This window comes from Artemia franciscana, chromosome 12, assembly GCF_032884065.1.
Source record: "Artemia franciscana chromosome 12, ASM3288406v1, whole genome shotgun sequence".
NCBI lineage: Eukaryota > Metazoa > Arthropoda > Branchiopoda > Anostraca > Artemiidae > Artemia > Artemia franciscana.
Genome location: NC_088874.1, coordinates 29,823,233 through 29,846,744, shown reverse-complemented (window position 1 = coordinate 29,846,744; position 23,512 = coordinate 29,823,233). Strand labels below are relative to the sequence as shown.

Here is a 23,512-nt window from a genome sequence, read left to right as displayed (position 1 = left end):
TCACGCTGCAGGAATGCACTGCAGGGCCGACGCAGGGACCATAGTAGTCAAGAAGCGTCGTTAATTCTTAAATAAAAATAAAGGAGCTTAGAACCTCTGTCCTAGGGTTTTTGATACGCTGGATCTGATGATTTGATTTTGATTAAGATTCTATCACTTTTAGGGGGTGTTTCCTCTTTTTTGAAAATAAGACAAGTATTCTCAGGCTCGTAACTTTTGATGGGTAAGACTAAACTTGATGAAACTTACTTATTTGAAATCAGCATAACAAATCTAATTCTTTTGATGTATCTTTTGGTATAAAATTCTGTTTTATAGAGTTTCGGTTGTTATTGAACCGAGTGGCTTTTTACGTATAGTTCATTACGACGGACTGTGTGACTGAAAAATGGTTTTGATTTGTTTAGGATTTTGCATACTGAAAACCGGGGGGGATAATACCTTTAATCGTTATTTTGTTTTAGAACGCAGATAAAAACTTTAGCTCAGATCAACGATACTAAGTTAAGAATATTTCTAAGAAGTTGTTTGTTGAAAGCATATTCTTGAACTCTTGCAACCAAGGCCAAATTTGGCTAATTTTATTTTATTGCTCCCTATTCAACTTTGGGAAAAATATATGAAAAACAGGTCAAACCAATGTAAAAGTAGTAGATTCGGTTAGCGAAAAACTTGTTTCAGGTTAGAAACGGATTCTGTTTTCTTAGTTTAAAATGAGTTGATGTGGCGAAACTACGAAAATGCAACTTAGCGAATTTGAATTTCATCGTATATGTTCCTAAATTATATACTTAGATTTCCGAAAAAAGTGAAGAATAAAAGTAAAATATTTTTGAATATTCAACCAGATCCTCAATTTTTTTTTCAGATTTACGGAACGATTTTAGCTTTTGATTCGGCTTTAACTTTATTTAGTAACTAGACATATCACAGCGAGACTTCCTTCGCACGATTTAGAAATTGTATAACTGAACTTTGAACCTTCTCTACCTGATCTTGAAATTGACATCAAAATCGGGCTGAAATTTTGGTCTCTCTGAAATCTGCTGTAACTACTTTTCTGTTCTCGGATTCAGCATAATTTGGACTTTTGGTTCCGATTTTATTGAATCTCAAGATATTTAGGATGATACTCCCCACCCCTCCGTTACAACAACCCCGCCTGCTAGAATGGAGATAGAAAGCAGCATCCACTTGCTTTTAGATGAATTGTAAATTACAATATTCAAATTTTGTCCTAGTTAAGGCCTCCAAACTGGGTCTGAATTTAATGCTGAAAGATATTTTCAAGATGTTGTTTTTTTTTTCTTCCACCCCCAAAAAACGGAGTCCTTAGCCTTTTCTGTGTTTTCGTGAACACGAGGGACGAAAGAAGCTTCTCTATCGTGACCAGGGTTGCCACACCTAAAGATTTATCACTATATCTTGCGATTTTTTATATTACTTCAACAAAAGCACTAAATTTCCACATAATTCACTAGCTTGTCGGAGAAAATCACTAAAATCCAGTGATTTTTTCTCACCGGGTGGCAACCCTGACTGCGACACACACTGGGATAAAGAGTATTACATTGTGATTACTGGGTTTCGTGACAAATTGTTTCATAATTTCACATTTTCTATACTAATTGTTAAGTTGTGAACAAAGCCAAAATACATGTGGAGTAGCAGTATGAATCACTAGCGTTTAGGCCCAAATATTTTACGAATGTATTTTAGGCGGTAAGTATATCCGTGGGAATAACTAGGAGGTGAAAAGGAAGTAAGTCAAGTAGCCATTATAAAGATATGAAAAATCTTTAGAAAAGTCAATAAAACTTTTCAAAGAATGAAGTAAATACCCCCTCTTCCCCCCTTGTACGTCCCAAAAATGGAAAAAAAAATTTAATGTACTTAAATTGTAATATGAAAAATATATCATTATGACTAAAATTTGACAACCTATATGTGCAAAATAGAATTGGATTTTTATGCTGGATCCAGATGCGTAAAATTCATGAAGTATAATGTTACTGATCAAAACATCTGAGCCTGAAAAAATATGTCTTATTTTCAAAAAAGTATAGAAACGCCCTCAAAATCACCAGCAATCTTCAAAAAAAAAAAAAACAGTCGATAACCGATTTTTTTCCGATATTCGATAATGACACTGACTCCCATATCACCCCGATGATATTGAGTGGCTTCTATATCGGTAGGGCCTACTTTAAAGTTCTGGTGCACATTCCATCTTTTGATTTGCTTTGGTACGCCATTCGTTTCCAGAATTTCCATTTGAAAAAAATTTTGTATTTTGGCTTAGCGAACGAACAGAAAGAGCTGACTTGATATAAAACAAATTGGGAACAAATAGTTTCTGGGTTATTTCAGGGTTCCCATGCCTTGAAGGAAGGGTAGCAGAAAATAGCTCGGAGAGCTGATTGCCCTCCAATTCCTTGCAACTCTTAAGAAGGCAGTAGGGTTTTCGATCTCCAATCGGAACTGAAACGTCTGGATTCCTTACACCTCCGGAGTCGAGACGGTTTGTTCGTCTGTTTATTCTCGTTTATTTCCACCAGAGGTCATTAGATCAAATCGACAGTTTTAGTGTACGAACACAGTGGGAGGGAAATCTTCTGATTTGAAATTTAAATGTCTTTTACTGTTTTTAATTAATGTAAGACATGGTACTACGGCATAGTATCAATATCTATCATTATGTCTTGCGCTGTCGTCCTGACTAGGGCCAAATTGCTATCGAGCAAGAATCAATGAAATAACAAATCTGCACGGTAATATCAAAAATCTGTTAACATATCCTCCCAGTTTCAAAGGTCATACTAGCTGGCGGTGGAATATTCGTCCCTAACCCTACATACAGTCCCTTCAAAGTGAACAACGCTAAAAGGAACTTGTGTAAAATGTTACAAAAAATAAGGTCTTTATTGGAGGGAGAGGGAAGTTGGAGCTTGATGCTTAAAAATAATGGGCTCAAATATTTCAATTTTTCGCAAGATATCAATCAGATGAATCTGGAGGATGATATAACTCTCTGGCTGTCCTTCATTTGAATTAATATATTTGGAATAAGCGTGTATTATGTGTACTGATAGGAGGATAGCCCCCCTCTTGTTGCATAGGTAGTTTCAGTGTGAAAGAAAAGAACAAATTCGTTTCGTCCCCTGAGAGCGGTTTTGTCATACCTGCAACTTTTTCGGGAAGTGGAGTTAAGACGGCCATCTAACGTGAAATTTTCCGATTCCGTCGATCATTTTATTGCATCTCAAGTAGAAGTGCCTCAATTTTAATTTCTCGTGTATCGTATCTCACATTTTACCGTTTTGTTAAGAGCGGTTTTGTCGTATCTCGTATGTGAAAATTACATGGACATTTCTGTCGTAACTCCGTCGACGTGCATTTTAGAAGAAGAAAAGACTTTGTGAAAGTTTTACAATGAGTCACAAACGGACATTATTTACATCTGCACAAGATGCACAATATTTACAGGAATCCAGTACATCATTTCTGTGGAACTGACTAATATTTTGTTCCAAGAATATAATATATATTATATTCTATATTATATATATTATATTATATATTGTACACATATAGAGCATAATTTAATATTATCAAATATATCTTTTGTTAATATATCTTTGTTATGATTTTTGTTGCGTATCAGTGGTCATAATAAATCTTGGCTATGATCGTATTTTGGTAGTGCTTCCTAGGAACCCAGCAACCTGTCGATAAATATTTCACAGTTCATATTATTGACTTACAAATAAAGGGAACATACCACTTGACTTGATTTTATTAAACAAAAAACGATATACATAAATCTTACATCTCGATGCCTTCTTTTATGTTCTTTACGAATATAATAATGGCTTTCATCGCAAATTCAAATTTAAGCACTTTTTGACCTCACCTAATTAACCCAGCCTAACCTAACTAACCCAACTTAACCTAACTATAAATAATTTTGGCGCTGAAAAAACGTAGTATTATTTTGTCAAAAGCGAGTGAAAGCGCATACTTTAATTGAAAATTTGGCGTCAAAGAAGAAGAAAACAGCATAAACGGCAAAATAAAAATTATTTATCAAACTTAGTCGTTGAAAATTGGTGCTTGTGGATGATATAACATTAAAAAAATGGATTTATAATTGAACAGTAAGTTTCTAAAACAGTCTGAAACAGCAAGAAAATCAATGAGGTATACTGTTGCGTTTGGTCCGAGTTTGAGGCTGGACGTGAAGCAAACGAAATAGCTAGTGGACTAGTGGCCATACTAAAAAAGTTCTTGATACTTACCCTGATATCTGTCAGTTAATTACTTGGTCAGACTGCTCCGTGTCCGAGAACCAAAACTCAATCACAAGCTTCGCCATCCAAGATGTTCTAAGAACATTTCCACGCTTAGAAAAAGTGGCTATGAAGTATGAACCAGGTCGTTCGACTATACAGGAGGTTGATGCTGTACATAGCACTATTGAGGGGGAGGGGGGTTAAAGCACTTTGATTTGTTTTCTCTACTAGATCTGGTGAGGAAGTTACTGAAAGTAAGAAAAACACGTCCTTTGAATGTCCTGCAAGTGACCCAGTCAAAGTTCTTTGACTTTCAAAAGCTAGCAAAGCTGTACCAGTGCTCGTTGGTAGCGTATTCAAAAGTAAATCAACTTGAGTTCCGTCAGGATAACGCTAAGAGAGTTTGGTTCAAAACTCCCTTCTATGGAAACTTGCAAATGGCTATTTTATCACAAGAATGTACTTCGGTTAAAAAGTGTCCCAACACTTGGGCAGTCCGTGTTGTTGAACGTCTTGTTTTGCCCAAACTTTGTGGCAAAAATATTCATCTACCTAATGCGAAAATCAAAGATGTCAAGTATCTCCTGAAGTTCATCCCCAACCAAGACCAGAAGTATTTTGAAACCAAGATTAAAAAGTACTAGAAGGCCAAGGGGGGTACTGAACATTTGGAAGCCTCTCCGTCTGCGCGAGATCCATGTCCAGAGGAGGATTCCATCGAAGCAAAACGACGGCCAGCATAGACACTCAACAAAAAATTGAACGTTTCTGAGTTTTTTTTTATTTTTATACTTTTTCAAATAGTATCGCTGCATCAGAACTCGTCTGTCGTATCTTCGTGGTGAAAAGAATAGGCAGCCCACACCATTTGTCATATCTAAATTTACCAAAATATTCAGTAAGGTTGGATTGTCGTATCTGTAATTCATTTCAAGTTTTGACAATGAAAACTTCACCTTTTCCATTTCATATTAGGGAGACCCTCCTAGTTATTTTTTTATGTATTTGCGAAGAAAATTAGTTGTACCGTGTAAGTTCCAGAAAAGGTGAAAATTTTAAAGTCGTTTTTCTCGGAATTTCGAAAACTTTAGTTACGACAAAACCGCTCGCAGGGGACGAAGTGATTCCACAAATTCGGATAAAAAAAAAATTAACGATTAATCTAATTCTTCATTTTAGTGCTTAGCCAAGAATCCATATTTTGAATGAAGAAGAAATTTTTTGCTTGTTTCTTGTTCAGAGTGCCAGGACAGTTCTGCAGCTAATAGGACCCTACAATTTTGTTTATAAAATTTTTATTTCGATTAGTTCAGTTGACACTACATCAAGAATCTTTTGGTTATTAAAATAAGGGTGAGCATAATAATCGAAAATGATTAGGGAGCCTTAACCCAAATGATTTAGCCTCCCATTTCCTTACGCTCCTGATTAGTTGTGAAGGTACATCTTAAGTTTCTGGAGTAGGGATAGTTTCTGGTGGAAATCTGTTCCAAAATGGTGTCCAAATTAACTTCAATGCCGAAAACTAATCTTCGGCCGAAGCGCTGCTGTGTGGTAAAGACATAATACCCTTCATAGACGCAGGTAGATCTGTAAAAGCGGGAACCCCAACGGCATCCTTGAAGATGGAGAGTAAGCTCCGAAACTGCAAAATTGCCATTTTTCCTTCATCCAGCTCTTTCTTCTACAGTGGTAAACATCTCCATTCTTTTTAAGACCTCATCACCCATGCTACTTAAACATTCCCTGAATATGTGGAAAAGGAAAATTACAGAAGAAAAACTTCCGGAGAAAGCAGTTTGTGGCGGCGACTAGCCAATTATAGGAAGAACAGTCTGTTCAATGTTCACTCTTCGCTTTATTTCTAGCACAAATTGATATAAAACGCAAGACATAAGATATAAAACTGGTTGTATAAGAAGATCTAAAGGGTCCTTGAGAAATCCCTCTTAACTAAAACTAATGTACTGCACTAATATAGGCGACAAGGCAATCAATCAAAATTTGTGCAAGAAACATTTGTGATGACTAAATAATACTAATTAATGTCTAACTAATTTCTTCGACCACACTACCTTTCTATTTATAATCAAAGTGAAATACAGAATACTCATTAACGGATAAACTTTTAATTAAGACAGCATTAATTTAACAGCGTTAACAAGTTAATATTACATCGTTTGCAGCTTCCCTAAAGTTCCCGATTTTCTTTCTGATCTATTCCAAAAAGCTCAAATTTAGCTTCAAAATGGACCGTGGTTTCTGTTTTTTTTTTTTTTTTTTTTTTTTTTTTTTTTTTTTTTTTTAAGATTCTCTGGTTTGAGACACCCAGTTCAAAGACTGAACAGAGGGTCGGAAAAGAATGTCTTTGATAAAGTTCCTCAGCAATTTAGAAAAAAATATCCCCTACATTTCCATAAAGTTCGTTAGCTTTTATGTTTTAATCTTATTTAAAATATCTTTTGATATGTAACAATATGCTATTATGCAAAATTCTTTAGTCCATTTTTACCAGGTCAGTTCCACAGAAGGGAGAAAGGGTTAAGTAGAATTATGAGTTTTAACATAGGTAATGTTACAACGTTAGATAGTAACAACGTTGTAGGTAGTAACAACGTTAGGTAGTGACAACGTTGGGTAGTAACAACATTATAGGTAGTAACAACATTTTTAAAATAACTAACTCCGTGTTTATTTTTCTGTAGTTGAGAAAAAGGAGCGCGTTAGATCAAGGTCAGTGTGTGAGCCCTCAAGAATACGCCCAGAGATCCTTGCTAGAATAAAAACAGAAGGAAATACGTTAAGAAGCCACAGAGGCAATAAAATGGTAAGTCAATATAATTTTTCTTCGCAAAAAATCATGATACCACCTAAAAAAGTTGAGTTTATTTTCTTGTTATTTGCTCAATCTCTTAAGAAAATTTTGTTCCTTAACTTGAAATACTGTTTTGACGGTAATTTGTTTCTGAAGAGAACTTTTACTCATGGAAATTTGCTCTGTTATGTTGCAAAAACTAACAACGTACTGAAGAATTTGCCGGGGCCTCCAAAACTTTCCTCAGTGGATGTTGCCATATCGAGGTCGGAAAATGTCTTTGGATAGGTAACTTTGTAAAGTACTAAGGACAGTAAAAATAAATGTGAATTTTGAACTGGTAAGTGGAAATTCACACAACTGTAAGTGTCTTAAAAAATGGCAAAAATCAGAAATTTAGTTTCTGTGCAAAAGATTTCAATGTGTGATGGTGCAATTTTAAATTTAAAATAAAGAACCGCAGGTAAAAAATCAACATAAAATAAGCTAAAATACATGAAACCAAACAGCTTAAGAAGACATACTTCCCTTTAAAAGCGTGAAGGTCTCTGGGAATCAATAGATGGTTAACTTTTGAATTCTTACGAACTGAAAGTGTTATCAAGTTTAACTAATTATGCTTGCTTGGAAATCCGAGAAAACCGGGATTTCGAGGTATTACCAAACCTAAGATAACTCAGGGGTAAAAGTGTTTTATTTCCTTTGTACTATAAGCATTTAGGAACTTTCATGATTACCACTGTCAAGACCAATAGTGTCAACATTACTGCAAACTCACCAAACCTACTAAAGTGGCCTCCAATAGCAAAACTGTTACCCACAAACAAGACCGTATCCAGGGTGGGTAGGCTTCCACGTTTCAACCCCCCTGCACCCTCCAAAACTCTTGTGCAACTAAAAAAAGTAACAAAAATACATATAAACAAATTTTGATGTCTTTTATAAAAAATTTTTGTAGTCAGCCCCTCCTCAAACGAAAATCCTGTATACGGTATTGCCCATACATATCATTCTCTCCATCAACTTCATCCCCCCCCAATTTGTTCACACCACCATCTTTATAGTCCATTTATACGAGATAAATTAACTCCTTGAAGGATACGTTATTGCTTCAGGCATACCTTACTGCTGTTTACATACAGGTTTAAACCGTTTTGTTTCCCTTTCATATGTGCACACAGGTTCTCATATTAGGGAGGTAGTATGAGGACTTTTCTACGGGTGAGTAACCAAGAAACGAAGCGTTATATTCTTAAGCCAATGTCTTTGACTTTCTCTTGTGTGCCGGGTAGGCTACGATCCAGTTTTGATGACCTCTCCCTACTCTCATTTTCCTCCTCTTGTATACAGTCAACCTAAAGATTTCAGATGATAACAAGTTTCATAAACCGCAGTACCAGCAAAATATAGGTAATCTTACAAGTTTTGTTGGAAAAAGAACAATAAAGCCGTAGAATATCCTTGGAGAATATGAAGCAATGTTTTTTTTTCTCTATCTTTGTTTCCTTAAGATAAGTATCTTACAGAAAATATATTGCTATTTTAATATTCTAAAAAGTTGGTTAATGCTAGAAATAAGACTATGACAGTTTCATTTCCTAGATATAATTGATGTAGATCTCTTTTGAGGAGTTAATCTACTTAACTTTTTGTATTCCCTCAATTCGTTTCTCATATGAACTTAAAAAAAGATACATTTTTAACGAAGATAACTGAATCTTCTTTACTTAAATTACGAGCCAATCTCCCCAGTAGGTCGTCATGGAGTTGTCATTCACTCCATAAAATCAACCTCAATTGTCTTTAACGAGGCAACTTCACAATAAGAGAAAATCGTTGAAACGTATACTGAACAATTTACGTGACATGTTTGGTTGTCTCATGATTGATGTAGGTTCTCGATTATTGAAAAAAAAATATAGGTTTTGTGGTCGTTAGAGTGGTTTCTTGGTTCATCAGCTCTACTACTGTGGTCTATTGTACCTTATGTAAATCATTTCATTGGTAAAATTCTAGTCAATTGACTTCTTTCTATCTCAGAAAGGGTTTAGGTTAGGAAAATGAAACTTTCAGGGATGGGTCTACAGGCTAAATTATGTCCCGGGAAGTTATTTTGAAGTACCAACCTCCACTCCTTCTCCCTCTAGAGGGCCCTGAAATTTGCCTACATGATAGGTCTATATCTATTGAAATTTTTACAAAACAATATTTTACCTTAATTTAGTAGGTTTTTGAGCAATATCAATGTTTTTTTTTTCAAAATTTAGGAAATGTATTTGCATATCTTTAAAACCTTATAAAATGGAATGGAGCAAAGTTATGAAGCTGAAAACAATTTTGTTGTACTTCAATTAAGCAGAAGATCTATTTTGCAAGGTTTCACTTTTATAAAACACGTATTTTTAAAGGTCATCAAAGGTCAGGGCCCTCTAGAGGGAGAAGGAGTGGAGGTAGTTGCTTCAAAATACCTTTCCGGGACATACTTTAGTCTGTAGATTCATCCCTGAAAGTTTCATTTTCCTAACCTAAACCCTTTCTGAGATAGCAAGAAGTCAATTAACTAGAATTTTACCCATTTTATTTACCCCTTGGAAATGATCAGAATCTTTAAATTTTTGCTGTACAAGTGAATAAACAGTTGGTTCAAGTTTTTGGAGATGAAACGTGAAAATAAAATTGGAGAAGAAAATATCGCAAGCAAAAAATAGATCTATCAAAGATCATATTTGTATATTTGATTGTCTTACGTTTGATGTAGATTGTTGATCATCGAAAAAATATCGGTTTTGTGGTTGTTACAGTGGTTTCCTGGTTCATCACCTCTACTACTGTACCATGTCTACTGTACCATGTTTAAGTCATTTCTAATAATTTCTAATAAGTCAAGTTTTGGAGGTTTTGAAGATAAAACGTGAAAATAAAATTGGAAAAAGAAAATATCGCAAGCAAAAAATAGACCTATCAAAGATCATATTTATATATTTGATTGTCTTACGTTTGATGTAGACTGTTGATCATCAAAAAAATATCGGTTTTGTGGTTGTTACAGTGGTTTCCTGGTTCATCACCTCTACTACTGTACCATGTCTACTGTACCATGTTTAAGTCATTTCTAATAATTCCTAATAAGTCAAGTTTTGGAGGCTTTAAAGATAAAAATGAAGAAAAGCTTCGGATAAAGTGAAGAACTATCAACTATTTAATTGAATTTTAAGAAGGGTTCTCAAGCAAAAAATTGACCTATCAAAGACCATCCTTAGATGTTTGCTTGTCTTACGAATGACGCATATTCTCAGTTGTTGAAAAATAAAGATTTTGTTGCCGTTGTAATGTTTTCTTGGTTCATCACCTTTACCAGTGTGGTGTCTGTTACCTTGTAGTAATAATTTCAGATCCCTTCTTAACCACCGAGTAACATCAACAGTTTTGCCCCTGATAAAACATAATTTCTAATTTCTTATTAGAAATGCTAGCTAATTTCTTAAAAGCTTCAAAGTAAAAAAAAACCTGGAAAAAAAGGAAGCCATACCAACTATTTAATTGAGTTTCAAGAAAGTATTACAAGCTCGTAAAAAAAATTAATTAATTTCACAAATGGACAACTGGACGCATACAGACACAGTTCAATCAGCATTTGTATCAACCCACTGAACACAACCTCCACACCACTCAACATCCAAAAAAGTAAACCTCATAAAAGGTCGTATCCAGGATTTTGGTTTGGAGGGGGGGGGGGTGTTTTTCGGTGGGATGTTTTACAAAAACTTTACTAAACGCATCAAAAATTTATTTATATGCATTTTTGCTTCTTTTTTTGAAACGAATAAAAATTTCAGGGCAGTTCAAACCCAGCACCCCCTTCAGGATACGGCCTTGACCTTACGTGATTTATTTGGATTTGCTCTTGCTCAACGTTTTTCTTTTGTGAGGAATATACAATTGAAAACAAAACTAACGTTGTTTCAATTAATCTGATTTTACTTAAGAATAAAAATGAATCGCTTTTCAACATTTTGGTGGAAAATTCTAGGAGAAAAAAAGATTTGAGCAATAGGCTTATAACAGCATTATAGTCTGATTATAGTCCTTTCATCCCTTAATTTGAAAGAATCTTTTTCGATTCTAACTCTATAAAATCCGACTGACAGAGTATTGAATTTCTGTCGTTTTCTTGACATTTAAAGAAATTCCGTTTTCCCTTGACTGCTTTGATTGGTAGTAAGCAGAATTGATATCCAATAAAAAAAGAGCTATTAGTATATTCTTGAAACTCCATTGAGGCTGCCACACAAAGAATCATAGCCTGGATTCGTCCTTGCGGAAGAAAAAAAGGCTATGCGTTTTTTCCAGGCAATTGAATGTTTAGAATTTCCAATAGAGATTTTCTCTCCTCTTCTAACTTATTTCTGCTTAAGTGCTCAGTGTTAGAAGGAATCCTTCGCCTGTTTAATTTTAGTGAGACTACTACATTAACTAATAAAGTACAAGGGGCGTTGCCCGTTTGGAGGGAGGACTGGCTGATCCAACCCCCCCCCCCCCAAAAAAAAAAGAATCCTTGCACCCTCATTCCCTTTTTTCTGTTTTTCACTCTTTTTTTAATCAATTTGTCAATTTGATCAATTATTGGCACGCTTGTCACATTCCCCCTACCCAAAGTTTTCCTTATTGCAAAACTTTTGCTAAGCTTTTGCAAAAGTTTTGCTAAAGTTACCCTTGTCACACTGACCCCCTCCCGCAATATTTTACTCTAGATCTGCCCCTTGGAGGGAGTGCGCAAGTTTGAAAACATACAAAACGTAGTCAATTTAAATTATAAAACAAATTTTGTAAATCTAAAAAATTTGAAAAGAGGGATTGAGTAAAAAGAAATGTGAGAAGAAATTTGGTGCTTAAACCTTTAACATTAGTTATAAATTTTTTTACAAGCATTGAAACGTTGTGGAAAAACCAGCAATAAGGGAGTTCAACGCCATCTAGCCCATTTGCGTGAGAAGACAACGTCAGATTACCTTGTAAACCAACAATAAACAACAAATTTACTCAATGGTCGAAAAGTTTATAAAATCTCCAAATTACGTGCTTTGGTTTGTCTCTTGTCTCTTAGAAATAATTGTAAGACAAAATTTTAGCTGACTCAGTTCGAATTATGTCGGTTTAACCATCGAGTGGCCATTTATAGAAAACCTACAACAGTGAAGCCACATGGCCACATCTGACGCTTTCTCAATGCTGAAACTGTTGTCTAAACCATTCGCTAAGCTGTTCTCAAAAGGAAAGATCAGCATTGATTGAGTGTGACTGAGCATGCATTGCTCTTTTGAGTTTCCGCTTGAGAATAACTGAGCAAAGGTATTTTGGCAATAATCTCAGAATTATGAAAACTTCATATAGGCACTTGGGTGCAACTGCAACGATTCAATGTTAGTAAATGGAAAATAGTTTGAAAATAGAAAAAATTCACCCTTGCTCAAGTTATCCCAAGTTCCTACTTAAAAATTCGCCTAGACTTGCAAAACTTGAATTAAAACCAACTTGGTGGATGTAATGCAAAACCTGAAAGCCGTGGCTAGTTAGCATAAGGCCAAGGCAGATAGTCTCTGTAAGAGGCAAAGCTGGCATAACTTTTTCAAAATTATGTAAAGTAATTTTTCAGTAACATTCGATTTGTGTTCCATTCATGTTTTTACTGGTAGTTTTGAACCGCAATTTTCGGAGAAAGGAGATTTCAACCTTTGGACTTTCGGAGAAGGGAGATTTCAACCTTCGGACTTAAACGTTCTTCCTTAAAATATACTATAATACATTGGAGCGAGAATAAACCTTTCAATTCCAATTTATTTTGTCATTTATTTTAAATTGTATGTACCTTCGTTGCAGCCGAGCTGATAAATGTGCTCTTTACAATTATTTACAAACATTACCATTGACAATTTATAAATTTCGATGATGTTCAAAGTTCAGATTGTTCTTGTTGAACACAAAAAGAGTTGTATTAACATCAAAGTGAAACGCTGTGAAATACAATTAGTCACACTTTGGGTAACCAAAGGGGCCAAATGCTTCTACTCTGTGGTTTTAGTATTTAACAGTTTTGCAAAAATTCTAAACCACTCTATTAGCTATTTTGTGTTTACACCACTTTATTTAAAATTTAAAAGCATATTTGTTGCTGACGAGCTGAAAAATTTGCACTTTAGCGATATTGAAAAACGTTGAAAATATTCAATTTCAAAGTGTGCATTAGAATGCAAAAAGCGTTGTATCAAACAGTTCGTGATAACAAACTGTAAGTAAGGAGCAATGAGGCTCAAAAGTAACCGAAACTCTAAGAAACAGAGTCTTGATAACAATAGATACATGAAAGGATTCGAATTTTGATGCCTATTCAAGATACGTAAAAATAATCAAGTTTAATGTTACCCATCAAAAGTTACGAACCTGAGAAAATTTGCCTAATTATTGGAAAAGGGGGCTCAATAGTAACCGAAACTCTAAGAAACAGTGTCTTGATAACAATAGATACATCAAAAGATTCGAATTTTGATGCCTCTTCAAGATATATAAAAATCATCAAGTTTAATGTTACCCATCAAAAGTTACGAACCTGAGAAAATTTGCCGAATTTTGGAAAAAGGGGGAAACATGCTACAAGAAATCAAGTGATCTTAATGAAAATCATACCATCAGATTCAACATATCAGAGAATCATACTGTTGGGGTTTAAGCTCCTATGTACAAAAATTGGATTTTTGCTTTTTTTATGCTAGAACAAAGACCACAGAAGCGCGTTTAGACCACAGAAGACCTATGGGCTACTACTCTATGGTGTCGTTGTTTAACAATTTGGGAAAAATTCGAAATCACTCAGTTTGTTGACGAAAATTGTACGCCTGAAACAGCTGCTCAATCGCCAGTCTAACGAAGTCCATCTAACAGATAATGGAGATTACTGAAAAGGAAGGTTTATTACAGGTTTGGATTTTATGAGACCGACAATCTGGAGATAAGATTTACCACTTTTTTCATTTTTTCTGTGGCGGCCAGTTTAACGGTGTTCATAAAAGGGATAGTGGAGATTTTTAGGAGGGTATACATCTGGTTTTATTTTAACGAACCAATTAAAATTAACGGCTCTTCTGGAGAATAGTCTCATGACATTGTCAAGCCCCTGAACACCTCCTTTGGTATCAACAAAGTAGATTAACTGACAAAACCACTCAAACGCTAATATCACTTTCTGTGAATAATTTATTTATCAAAACTTTCAATCAGTCGCTACATTCACATGAAAAAGTTTAAAACTGAAAAGTTTGTAAAAAGAGTAAAAACCAAAATAAAATTATAAAGCTTTGTTTAAAATGTATGCAGGGGATAATCTTCAGCGTTTCTACAAGGGGGAGGAGGGCAAGAAGGGTCTATATCCAGAAAATAAAGCGGCTTGGGATATAAAACAGTTTTTTCTCCACGTTAGTGGGGTTGCAATGGCCACCTTTCCCCTGCCCCCCACCCCAAACCACGCCCCTAAATCTGTGCCATATTTGGCGGACATCTTTTAAAACTGTGTACAGACTACTGTTTGTGCCATCGAATCAACTGACTGGCGAACAATCTAAATCTATTCTATAATTAAATAAAAAAAAAACAAGTTCTTTTAACGGAAAGTAAGGAGCGACATTAAAACTTAAAATGAACAGGAATTACTTCGTATAAAGGTAAAAAAGGTAAAGGATACGGCATTAGTCCGTACCGGCGGTGCTGATCTCCGTTTCTTGGCCCTTCAGCCAGGAAGTGCAATGGGGGGTTGGGGGCCAGCCATCCTGTGCTTTTGCACACCCTTCCTGTTTACCTTCCCCAGATTTCTCCAAGTACCCATTTAGAGCTGGGTCGACTCTGGCTAAGCTTACAGAGTCACGCCACTGACCCCCGTCCCAAACTGAAGAATTGGGTACACTGGGATTCGAACCCGCGTCCTCTCAGACAAGGGATCCCGAATCCAGCGCAACAACCCACTCGGCCAGGACGGCTCTTCGTATATGAAAGGCGCTGCTTCCTCATCAACGCCCCGCTCTTTACGCTAAAGTTTGACTCTTTGTCTTAACTCTACTTTTTAAAACAGTAAAAACTTTAGCGTAAAGAGCGGGGCGCTGATGAGGAAGCAGCCTCTTTCATATACGAAGTAATTTATGTTCGTTTTAAGTTTTAATTTTGCTCCTTACTTTCCATTAAAAAAACTTGTGTTTTTTATTTAATTTCTGAACGTTTTCGAATCAATGCATGTTTTGATTTTGGCTATCCACAGATGAACAATTGAACGGAATTTGTATATTTATATTTTTTGGCTAAATGGCTTTCTCATAGTTTTAATCGAATGATTTTGAGAAAAAAAGAGCAGGGGAGGAGACCTAGTTACCCTCCAATTTTTTGGTTGCTTAAAAATGCAACTAGAACTTTTAATTTTTTTACGAATGTTTTTATTAGTAAACGATATACGCAACTTACAAATTGGCTTACGCAACAAACTTCTGTATTCTCATGTTTTTATTACGTATATGAGGGGGTTCACCCCCTCGTCATTACCTCGCTCTTTACACTAAAGCTTAAATCTTGTCCCAATTTCTTAAGAATGACCCATGAACCACAAAAGCCGTAGAATAAATAGTTGAAAATACTAAAAATACTTTAGCGTAAAGAACGAGGTATTAGCAGGAGGTGAGCTCATCATATGCGTAGTAATTTCTGTTCGTTTTAAGTTTTAGTGCTGCTCCTTACTTTCAGTTCAAAAATTTTTTTCATATTAATTTTTTCATTGTTTTTTTTTTAATAAACTAGAAAATCCTGCGCTCCCTTCATGGAAATTTCCTTCTCCCATGACAAATTCCTCCAAGGAAAGTTCCCCCAACATATCTCCTCTTCTCAACCCCTCCCTCAACCAAAAACTCCCCCTGAAAAGGTCTGTACACTTCCAAATAACCATTACTATATGTAAGCACTGGTCAAAGATTGTAACTTGTTGGCTCTCCCACGGGTACTGTGGGGGAGTAAATCGTCCCCAGAGACAAAGTTATAAGGTCTTTTCACTACGCTGAATAGAATGGCTATCTCAGAATTTTGATCCAGTGACTTTGGGAAAATAATTAGCGTGGGAGGGGGCCTAGGTGCCCTCCAATTCTTTTGTTTACTTGCAAAGGGCACTAGAACTTTTCATTTCCGTTAGAATGAGCCCTCTTGCAGTATTCTAGGATCACTGGATCGATACGATCACCCCTTGAGAAAAAAAAAATAATAAACACGCATCCGTGATCTGCCTTCTGGCAAAAAATAACAAAATTCCACATTTTTTTAGATAGGGGCTTGAAACTTCTACTATAGGATTCTCTGATACGTTTAATCTGATGGTGTGATTTTCGTTGAGATTCTATCACTTTTAGTGGTTGTTTTCCCCTATTTCAAACAGTTCGTGGTAACGAACTGTAGTAAGGAGCGACCCGGCTCAATAGTAACCAAAACTCTAAAAAATGGAATTTTGATACCAATAGCTACATCAAAAGAATCGCATTTTAATGCTGGGTTTAAATATATAAGTTTCATCAAGTTTAGTCTTACCCATCAAAAGTTACGAGCCTGAGAAAATTTGCGTTATTTTAGAAAATAGGGGGAAACGCCCCCTAAAAGTCATAGAATCTTAACGAAAATCACACCATCAGATTCAGCGTATCAGAGAACCCTACTGTAGAAGTTTCGAGCTCCTATCTACAAAAATGTGGAATTTTGCATTTTTTGCCAGAAGGCAGATCACGGATGCGTGTTTATTTGTTTTTTTGTTTTTTTTTTTTTGTTTTTTTCCCAGGGGTGATCGTATCGACCCAGTTGTCCTAGAATGTTGCAAGAGGGCTCATTCTAACGGAAATGAAAAGTTCTAGTGCCCTTTTTAAGTGACCAAAAAAATTGGAGGGCACCTAGGCCCCCTCCCACGCTAATTATTTTCCCAAAGTCAACGGATCAAAATTCTGAGATAGCCATTTTATTCAGCGTAGTCAAAAAACCTTATAACTATGTCTTTGGGGACGACTTACTCCCCCACAGTCCCCGTGGGAGGGGCAACAAGTTACAAACTTTGACCTGTGCTTACATGTAGTAATGGTTATTGGGAAGTATACAGGCGTTTTCAGGAGGATTTTTTTGGTTTGGGGGAGGGATTGAGAAGAGGGGGATATGCTGGGGGAACTTTCCTTCGAGAATTTGTAATGGGAGAAGAAAATTTCCATGAAGGGAGAGCAGGATTTACTAGCATTATTAAAAAAAAAACAATTAAAAAATAAAAGTGAAAAAGCTTTTTCAGCTGGAAGTAAGGAACAGCAATAAAACTTAAAACAAACAGAAATTATTACCCATATGAGGGGCTCACCTCCTTCTAATACCTCGCTCTTTACGCTAAAGTATTTTCGGTAATTTCAACTACTTATTCTACGGCTTTTGTGATTCAGGGGGTCATTCTTAATGAATTGGGATAAAATTTAAGCTTTCGTGTAAAGAGCGAGGTACTGACGATGGGGCGAATCCCCTCATATATGTAATAAAAACATGAGAATACAAAAGTTCTTTACGTAAGCTAATTTATAAGTTACGTAAATCTTTTACCAATAAAAAGATTCGTAAAAAATTAAAAGTTCTAGTTGCCTTTTTAATTAACCAAAACATCGGGGGGCAACTAGGCTTCGTCCCCCGCTCTTTTTTTCTCAAAATCATTCGATCAAAATTATGAGAAAGCCATTGAGCCAAAAAAAAAATATGCAAATTTCGTTTTGATCATTCCTCTGCGGAGAGCCAAAATCAAAACATGCATTGATTCAAAAACGTTCAGAAATTAAATAAAAAAAACAAGTTTTTTCAACTGAAAGTAAGGAGTGACATCAAAACTTAAAACGCACAGAAATTACTTCGTATATGAAAGAGGCTGCTTCCTCATCAACGCCCCGCTCTTTACGCTAAAGTTTTTTACTGTTTTAGAAAGAAGAATTGAGAGAAAGAGTCAAACTTTAGCGTAAAGAGCGGGGCGTTGATGAGGAAGCAGCCTCTTTCATATACGAAGTAATTTCTGTGCGTTTTAAGTTTTGATGTCACTCCTTACTTTCAGTTGAAAAAACTTGTTTTTTTTATTTAATTCTAAAATAAGGCAAATTGTCTCAGGCTTGTAACTTTTGATGGGTAGGACTAAACTTGAGGAATCTTTATATATTTAATATCAGCATTAAGATGCGATTCTTTTGATGTATCTATTGGTATCAAAATTCCATTTTTTACAATTGAGTCGGGTCGTTCCTTACTACAGTTCGTTACCACGAACTGTTTGATCTTATAATCTAAATCTTTAATTTAATCTATAATCTAATAATCTATAATCTATATAATTTACAATCTAATTTATGATCTAATCTAAATCACGTTTTATAATCAGATCAAACCAACATATTTTGCCAGATTTGAACGTTTTATGATCGACAACCCTCTTAGTGATCAGCAAACTAGAGTGTCATACTAATCAGTTCAAGTACTAATTTTAGTTCCAGTAATTAACCAATTTGTCAAGACCAAGGCCGTATCCTGGGGGCTTAGAGGCTTTAAACCCATCCCCCCTGACATTTTTGCCTGACTCGTAAAATGTAAGCAAAATGTATATAAACGAAATATTGATGCGTTTTTAAAAGTTTTTTTTTTGTATAACTGTAAAACTTGAATACGGCCTTGGTTAAGACCTTCAACCAATCAACAAATCTGCATTAAACGCATCAAAATGGCAAGAAGATCAAAATTCATTAATAATAATTAATTAATTTAAAGCTCTGTTTAAAAATTAATGTGTATTTGGCAAATATCTCTGAAAAATATATGCTAACTAATGTCTATGTCACCAAAGTAACTGAGTGCACGTTTTATGGTCTAAATTTAGAAATCAGATCAAAGCAACGGATTTTGAAGAATTTGAAGGTTTTACGAACGGCATCACACTCAGTGACCAGCTAAGTAGACTGTTTCATAAAATTATTCAAATACGAACGTCATTTTTCCAGATTAAACTATAACCTCTAATTTGTCTATCATTTTGCACGAAATACTAAAATTGGAGAAGTTGGCAAATAAAATCAAATCAATAGGCTCACCAAAAGTTATTAAAAAAAAATTCTATGCATCTGTTTAAAAGTCAAAAAAATATCTGCATAGTGAATGCTGTAAAAGTTCACTCATCCAGGGCTGTTTAAATTTTAAGTACCATGGACAGTGAAAAATGAAAACTGATTGTTAGAATTGGTTAAATAGGAGCTTACACAACAATATGCTTCTTAAAAAAAAACTACGAAAAATCGGGAATATGATTTTTAATGAAATGAAATTATAGAAAAACAAGTTTTTTTCGACCGAAATTAAGGAGCTGAATTAAAACTTAAAACAAATAAAAATTATTACGTATACAAGGTTTTTTTCCCTCAGCGCCTCGTTCTTTATACTAGAGCTTTTTAATAGTTTAAAAAAGCTTCTTACTCTTCTAATTAAATGAAAATAGTTCTTTAGGAGTTGTTTTTAAAGAATTGGGACACAATTCAAACTTTAACATGAAGAATGTGGTGTTGAGGAGGAGTAACACCCTCATATATGTCATAATTTCTATTTGCTCTTAGTTTTAATGTTGCTCCTTACTTTCAGTTGAAATTTTTTTTAATTTTAATTTTTGGTCGTTTTTTAAATAATATCAGGAGAAAATTTAATGATAATTCAATCCTGGTGAAAATTTACGCTGGACAAGTACCTTTAACATCTCCACACGTAAAATTAAGTCGACAAAGAGAGAGCAAGACATAGGAAAAATTTCGTACAGGAATTCTGGCAAATTCTCCCGGCGAAAATTTCCCCTTGAAAACTCACCCCGGAAGCTTCCCTTCCTATAAAAAATTATCCCTTTGGAAAATTCCACCAGCTGAAAATTCGCCCACCTCCTCCACCCGAAAAAGGTATGCATACTTCCCAATAACAAATACTATACAAAACAGTGTACAATTTTATAACTTAAAGTAATTTCCCCAAGGGATGTGGGGGGTCAAGATATCTCTAAAAGGCATAGTTATTTGGCCATTCAACTATGTTGAGCAAAATGGCAATTTCAAAATTTTGGTCGAATGATTTTGAGAAAAAGGGGCGTGGGAGGGGGGCTAGGTGCCCTCCAATCTTTTTGGTCAGTTAAAAAGGGCACAAGAACTTTTAATTTCCGTTCGAATGAGCCCTTCCGCGATACATTAGGACTACTGGATTGATGCGATCACCCATGAGAATAAAAAACAAAAACAAACAAACAAATAAACACGCATCCGTGATCTTTCTTCTGACAAAGAATACAAAATACCACATTTTTAAAGATAGGAGGTTGAAACCTATACAGTAGGGTTCTCTAATAAGCTGAAACTGATGGTGTGATTTTTCATTAAAATTCCACGAATTTTAAGGGAGTGTTTTCCCCTTTTTCGGAAATCAGGCAAATTTTTTTCAGGCTCGTTGACTTTGATGGGTAAGGCTAAACGCAATGAAACTGCTATATTTGAAATCAGCATTATAAACCGTTTCTTTCAACATATCTGTTGGTATCAAAACTCGGTTTTTTTTTACAGTTTGGTTATTATTGAGCCGGGTCGCTACTTACTTACAATTCGTTACCACGAACTGCTTGAAAGAGCCCATATGCAAGTATGTATTTTTGTGAGTAGTAGGTCCCAAATAAAAAAAAAACGCGAATTTAGAATCATCAAAAATCAGCTAAAAGCTTTAGCCGAAAATCAGCTAAAAATAAGCTAAAAATTCCGGCCATATTTGCTCATTGGGGGAGGGGGTATAGTATAGGGGGTCTGCATACAAAATGTTTTACGTCTAATTATTCTGCATGTTATAAAGTAAAAATTTTATTCTGACTTCAAACTGTCCAAATACCTATTTGCGCATTTATAATCCAAATTATATACTTCCCATCTGTTCTGTCACTTGTCTTTGTCTTTTCTCACGCTAAGCTGAAATAAACTAACAAGGAAACCGGTCTCGAGTTTTACACAATGTAAACTTGAGTGAGTGGTGTATAATACACATGTACCGAAATTTCTTCCCCCTACGGAAGATAGAAAAACAAACCTGAAATAAAATTCTCAAATTTGGAAAGCCTTATTTTCCACAGTGTGAGGGGGTATTTTCTGAGGGGTATTTACCGAGGGGAGGGTATTTTCCGTGGCTAGGTACTTTCTACGTGGGTATTTTCCGGAGGGTATATTTTCCGGGGGTATTTTCCGTGATTTGACTTTTGGGGGGAGGGGGGTATGTGCCGGGAGAGTAAACGCCTAGAACCGTTATCGATATGTTGATGAGGTGTCTTATTGGCAACCATAAACACAATGCTTTTGATTTAGTTTAAAGCAACATTTAGTTTTAAAGCATAATGCGCCACTTGCATAATTTTGGAAGGTTGACATACCCTATATCCCTAAAGACATTGTTGCTGGACCTTTTTACTAGTAAGAACATAATGGCTGTCTCAAAAATTTTGACCGGGTGCGTTTGGAAAAGGGCACCAGAACTTTTAACAAGGGCATGAGAACTTTTAATTTTGAATCAAATTTGCTCCTTTACAAGTTTCGATGAAATTTCTAGGTATTATAGAATGGTGCTGCCTCTGATACTGCATGTATGTCCTTTTGAATACCTGCATGCATATAGTTTTTTTTTAAATTGAAGCTCCTCCTAAACATTCCCTAAAAGTTTTATCTTAATACCCTTAGTCTCATTAGTTACAATAACTCTAGTGGTAACATTAAAGCTATAAACATAGTGCCTTCTGGCTGGTATTTTAAACTTCACTCACCAAACTGTTCCTAAGATATTGCTGATACACCCTTTTGACAGCCTGCATATAGACGGCGTGTTATGATTCAGTTCAGCTCCCCCCTCAAAATTCTTTGAAAATTTCACCTTCATGCCCTTAGGCATCATTGTAATAGTAGTCCCAGTACTAGTATTGATCTTACTAGCAATTAAATAAAAAAAAAACTAATTTTTTTAGCTGAAAGTAAGGAGCGACATTAAAACTTAAAACGAACAGAAATTACTCCGTATATGAAATGGGTTGTCCCCTCCACAATCCCTCGCTCTTTACGCTAAAGCTTTTAATTGTTTTAAAAAGTAGAATTGTGGCAAAAAGTCAAACTTTAGCGTAAAGAGCGAGGGATTGTGGAGGGGACAACCCATTTCATATACGGAGTAATTTCTGTTCGTTTTAAGTTTTAATGTCGCTCCTTACTTTCAGCTAAAAAATTTAGTTTTTTTTTATTTAATTTCTGAACGTTTTTGAATTAATGCATGTTTGGTTTTGGCTCTCCGCACATAAATTATTAAAATGAAATTTGCATATCAATTCCTTTTTTGCTAAATGGCTTTCTCTTAGTTTTGATCAGATGATTTTCAGAAATAAGGGGTGAGGAAGGAGGCCTAGTTGCCCTGTAATTTTTCGGTTACTTAAAAAGGCAACTAGAACTTTTAATTTTAACGAACGTTTTTATTAGTAAAAAATATGCGTAACTTAAGAATTAACTTACGTAACAAACTTTCATAGCCTTATATTTTTATTATGTATACGAGGGGGTTTGTACCCTCGTTAATACCTCGCTCTTTACACTAAATCGTAAGTTTTGTCCCAATTCTTTAAGAATGACCCCTGAATCAGAAAGGCCGTAGAATAAATAGTTGAAATTACTAAAAATACTTTAGCATAAAGAGCAAGGTATTTATCTCCTCCTAAATACCTCGCTCTTTATGCTAAAGTATTTTTAGAACCCCTCATATGCGTAATAATCTCTGTTCGTTTTAAGTTTCAATGCTACTTCTTCCTTTCATTTGAAAAAACGTTTTCATGTTTATTTTTCATTGTTTTCTTATAGTAATGCTAGAGAATCCTGCGCCCTTTTCATTGAATTTTTCTTCCCCCATGACAGATTCCTCCAAGAAAAGATCCTCCAACATAGACCCCTCTCCTCAGCCCCACCCCCAAATAAAATAAAATCCGCCTGAAAACGTCTGTACACTTCCCAATAACCATTACTATATGTAAACACTGGTCAAAGTTTGTAACTTGCAGCCCCTCCCCCAGGGATTGTGGGGGAGTAATTCATCCCCAACGACATAGTTATTGTGGTTTTCGACTATCGAAAAAAATGGCTGTCTCAAAATTTTGATCCGTTGACTTTGGGAAAAAATGAGCGTGGGAGGGGGCCTAGATGCCCTCCAAATTTTTTGGTCACTTAAAAAGGGCACTAGAACTTTTCATTTCCGTTAGAATGAGCCCTCTTGCGACATTCTAGGACCACTTGGTCGATACGATGAC

At 35.4% G+C, this 23,512-nt stretch overlaps 1 protein-coding gene across 1 annotated transcript in view; it reads left to right on the top strand.

Moving 5' to 3' along the window:
* The window catches only part of LOC136033969 (pleckstrin homology domain-containing family G member 5-like), a 405,461-nt gene that overhangs the window by 25,417 nt on the left and 356,532 nt on the right, over positions 1–23,512 (top strand). Inside the window, exon 2 of the mRNA XM_065714997.1 lies at positions 6,998–7,119. Coding sequence (XP_065571069.1) covers positions 6,998–7,119 — 122 coding nt within the window. The remainder of the gene's footprint in view (positions 1–6,997; positions 7,120–23,512) is intronic.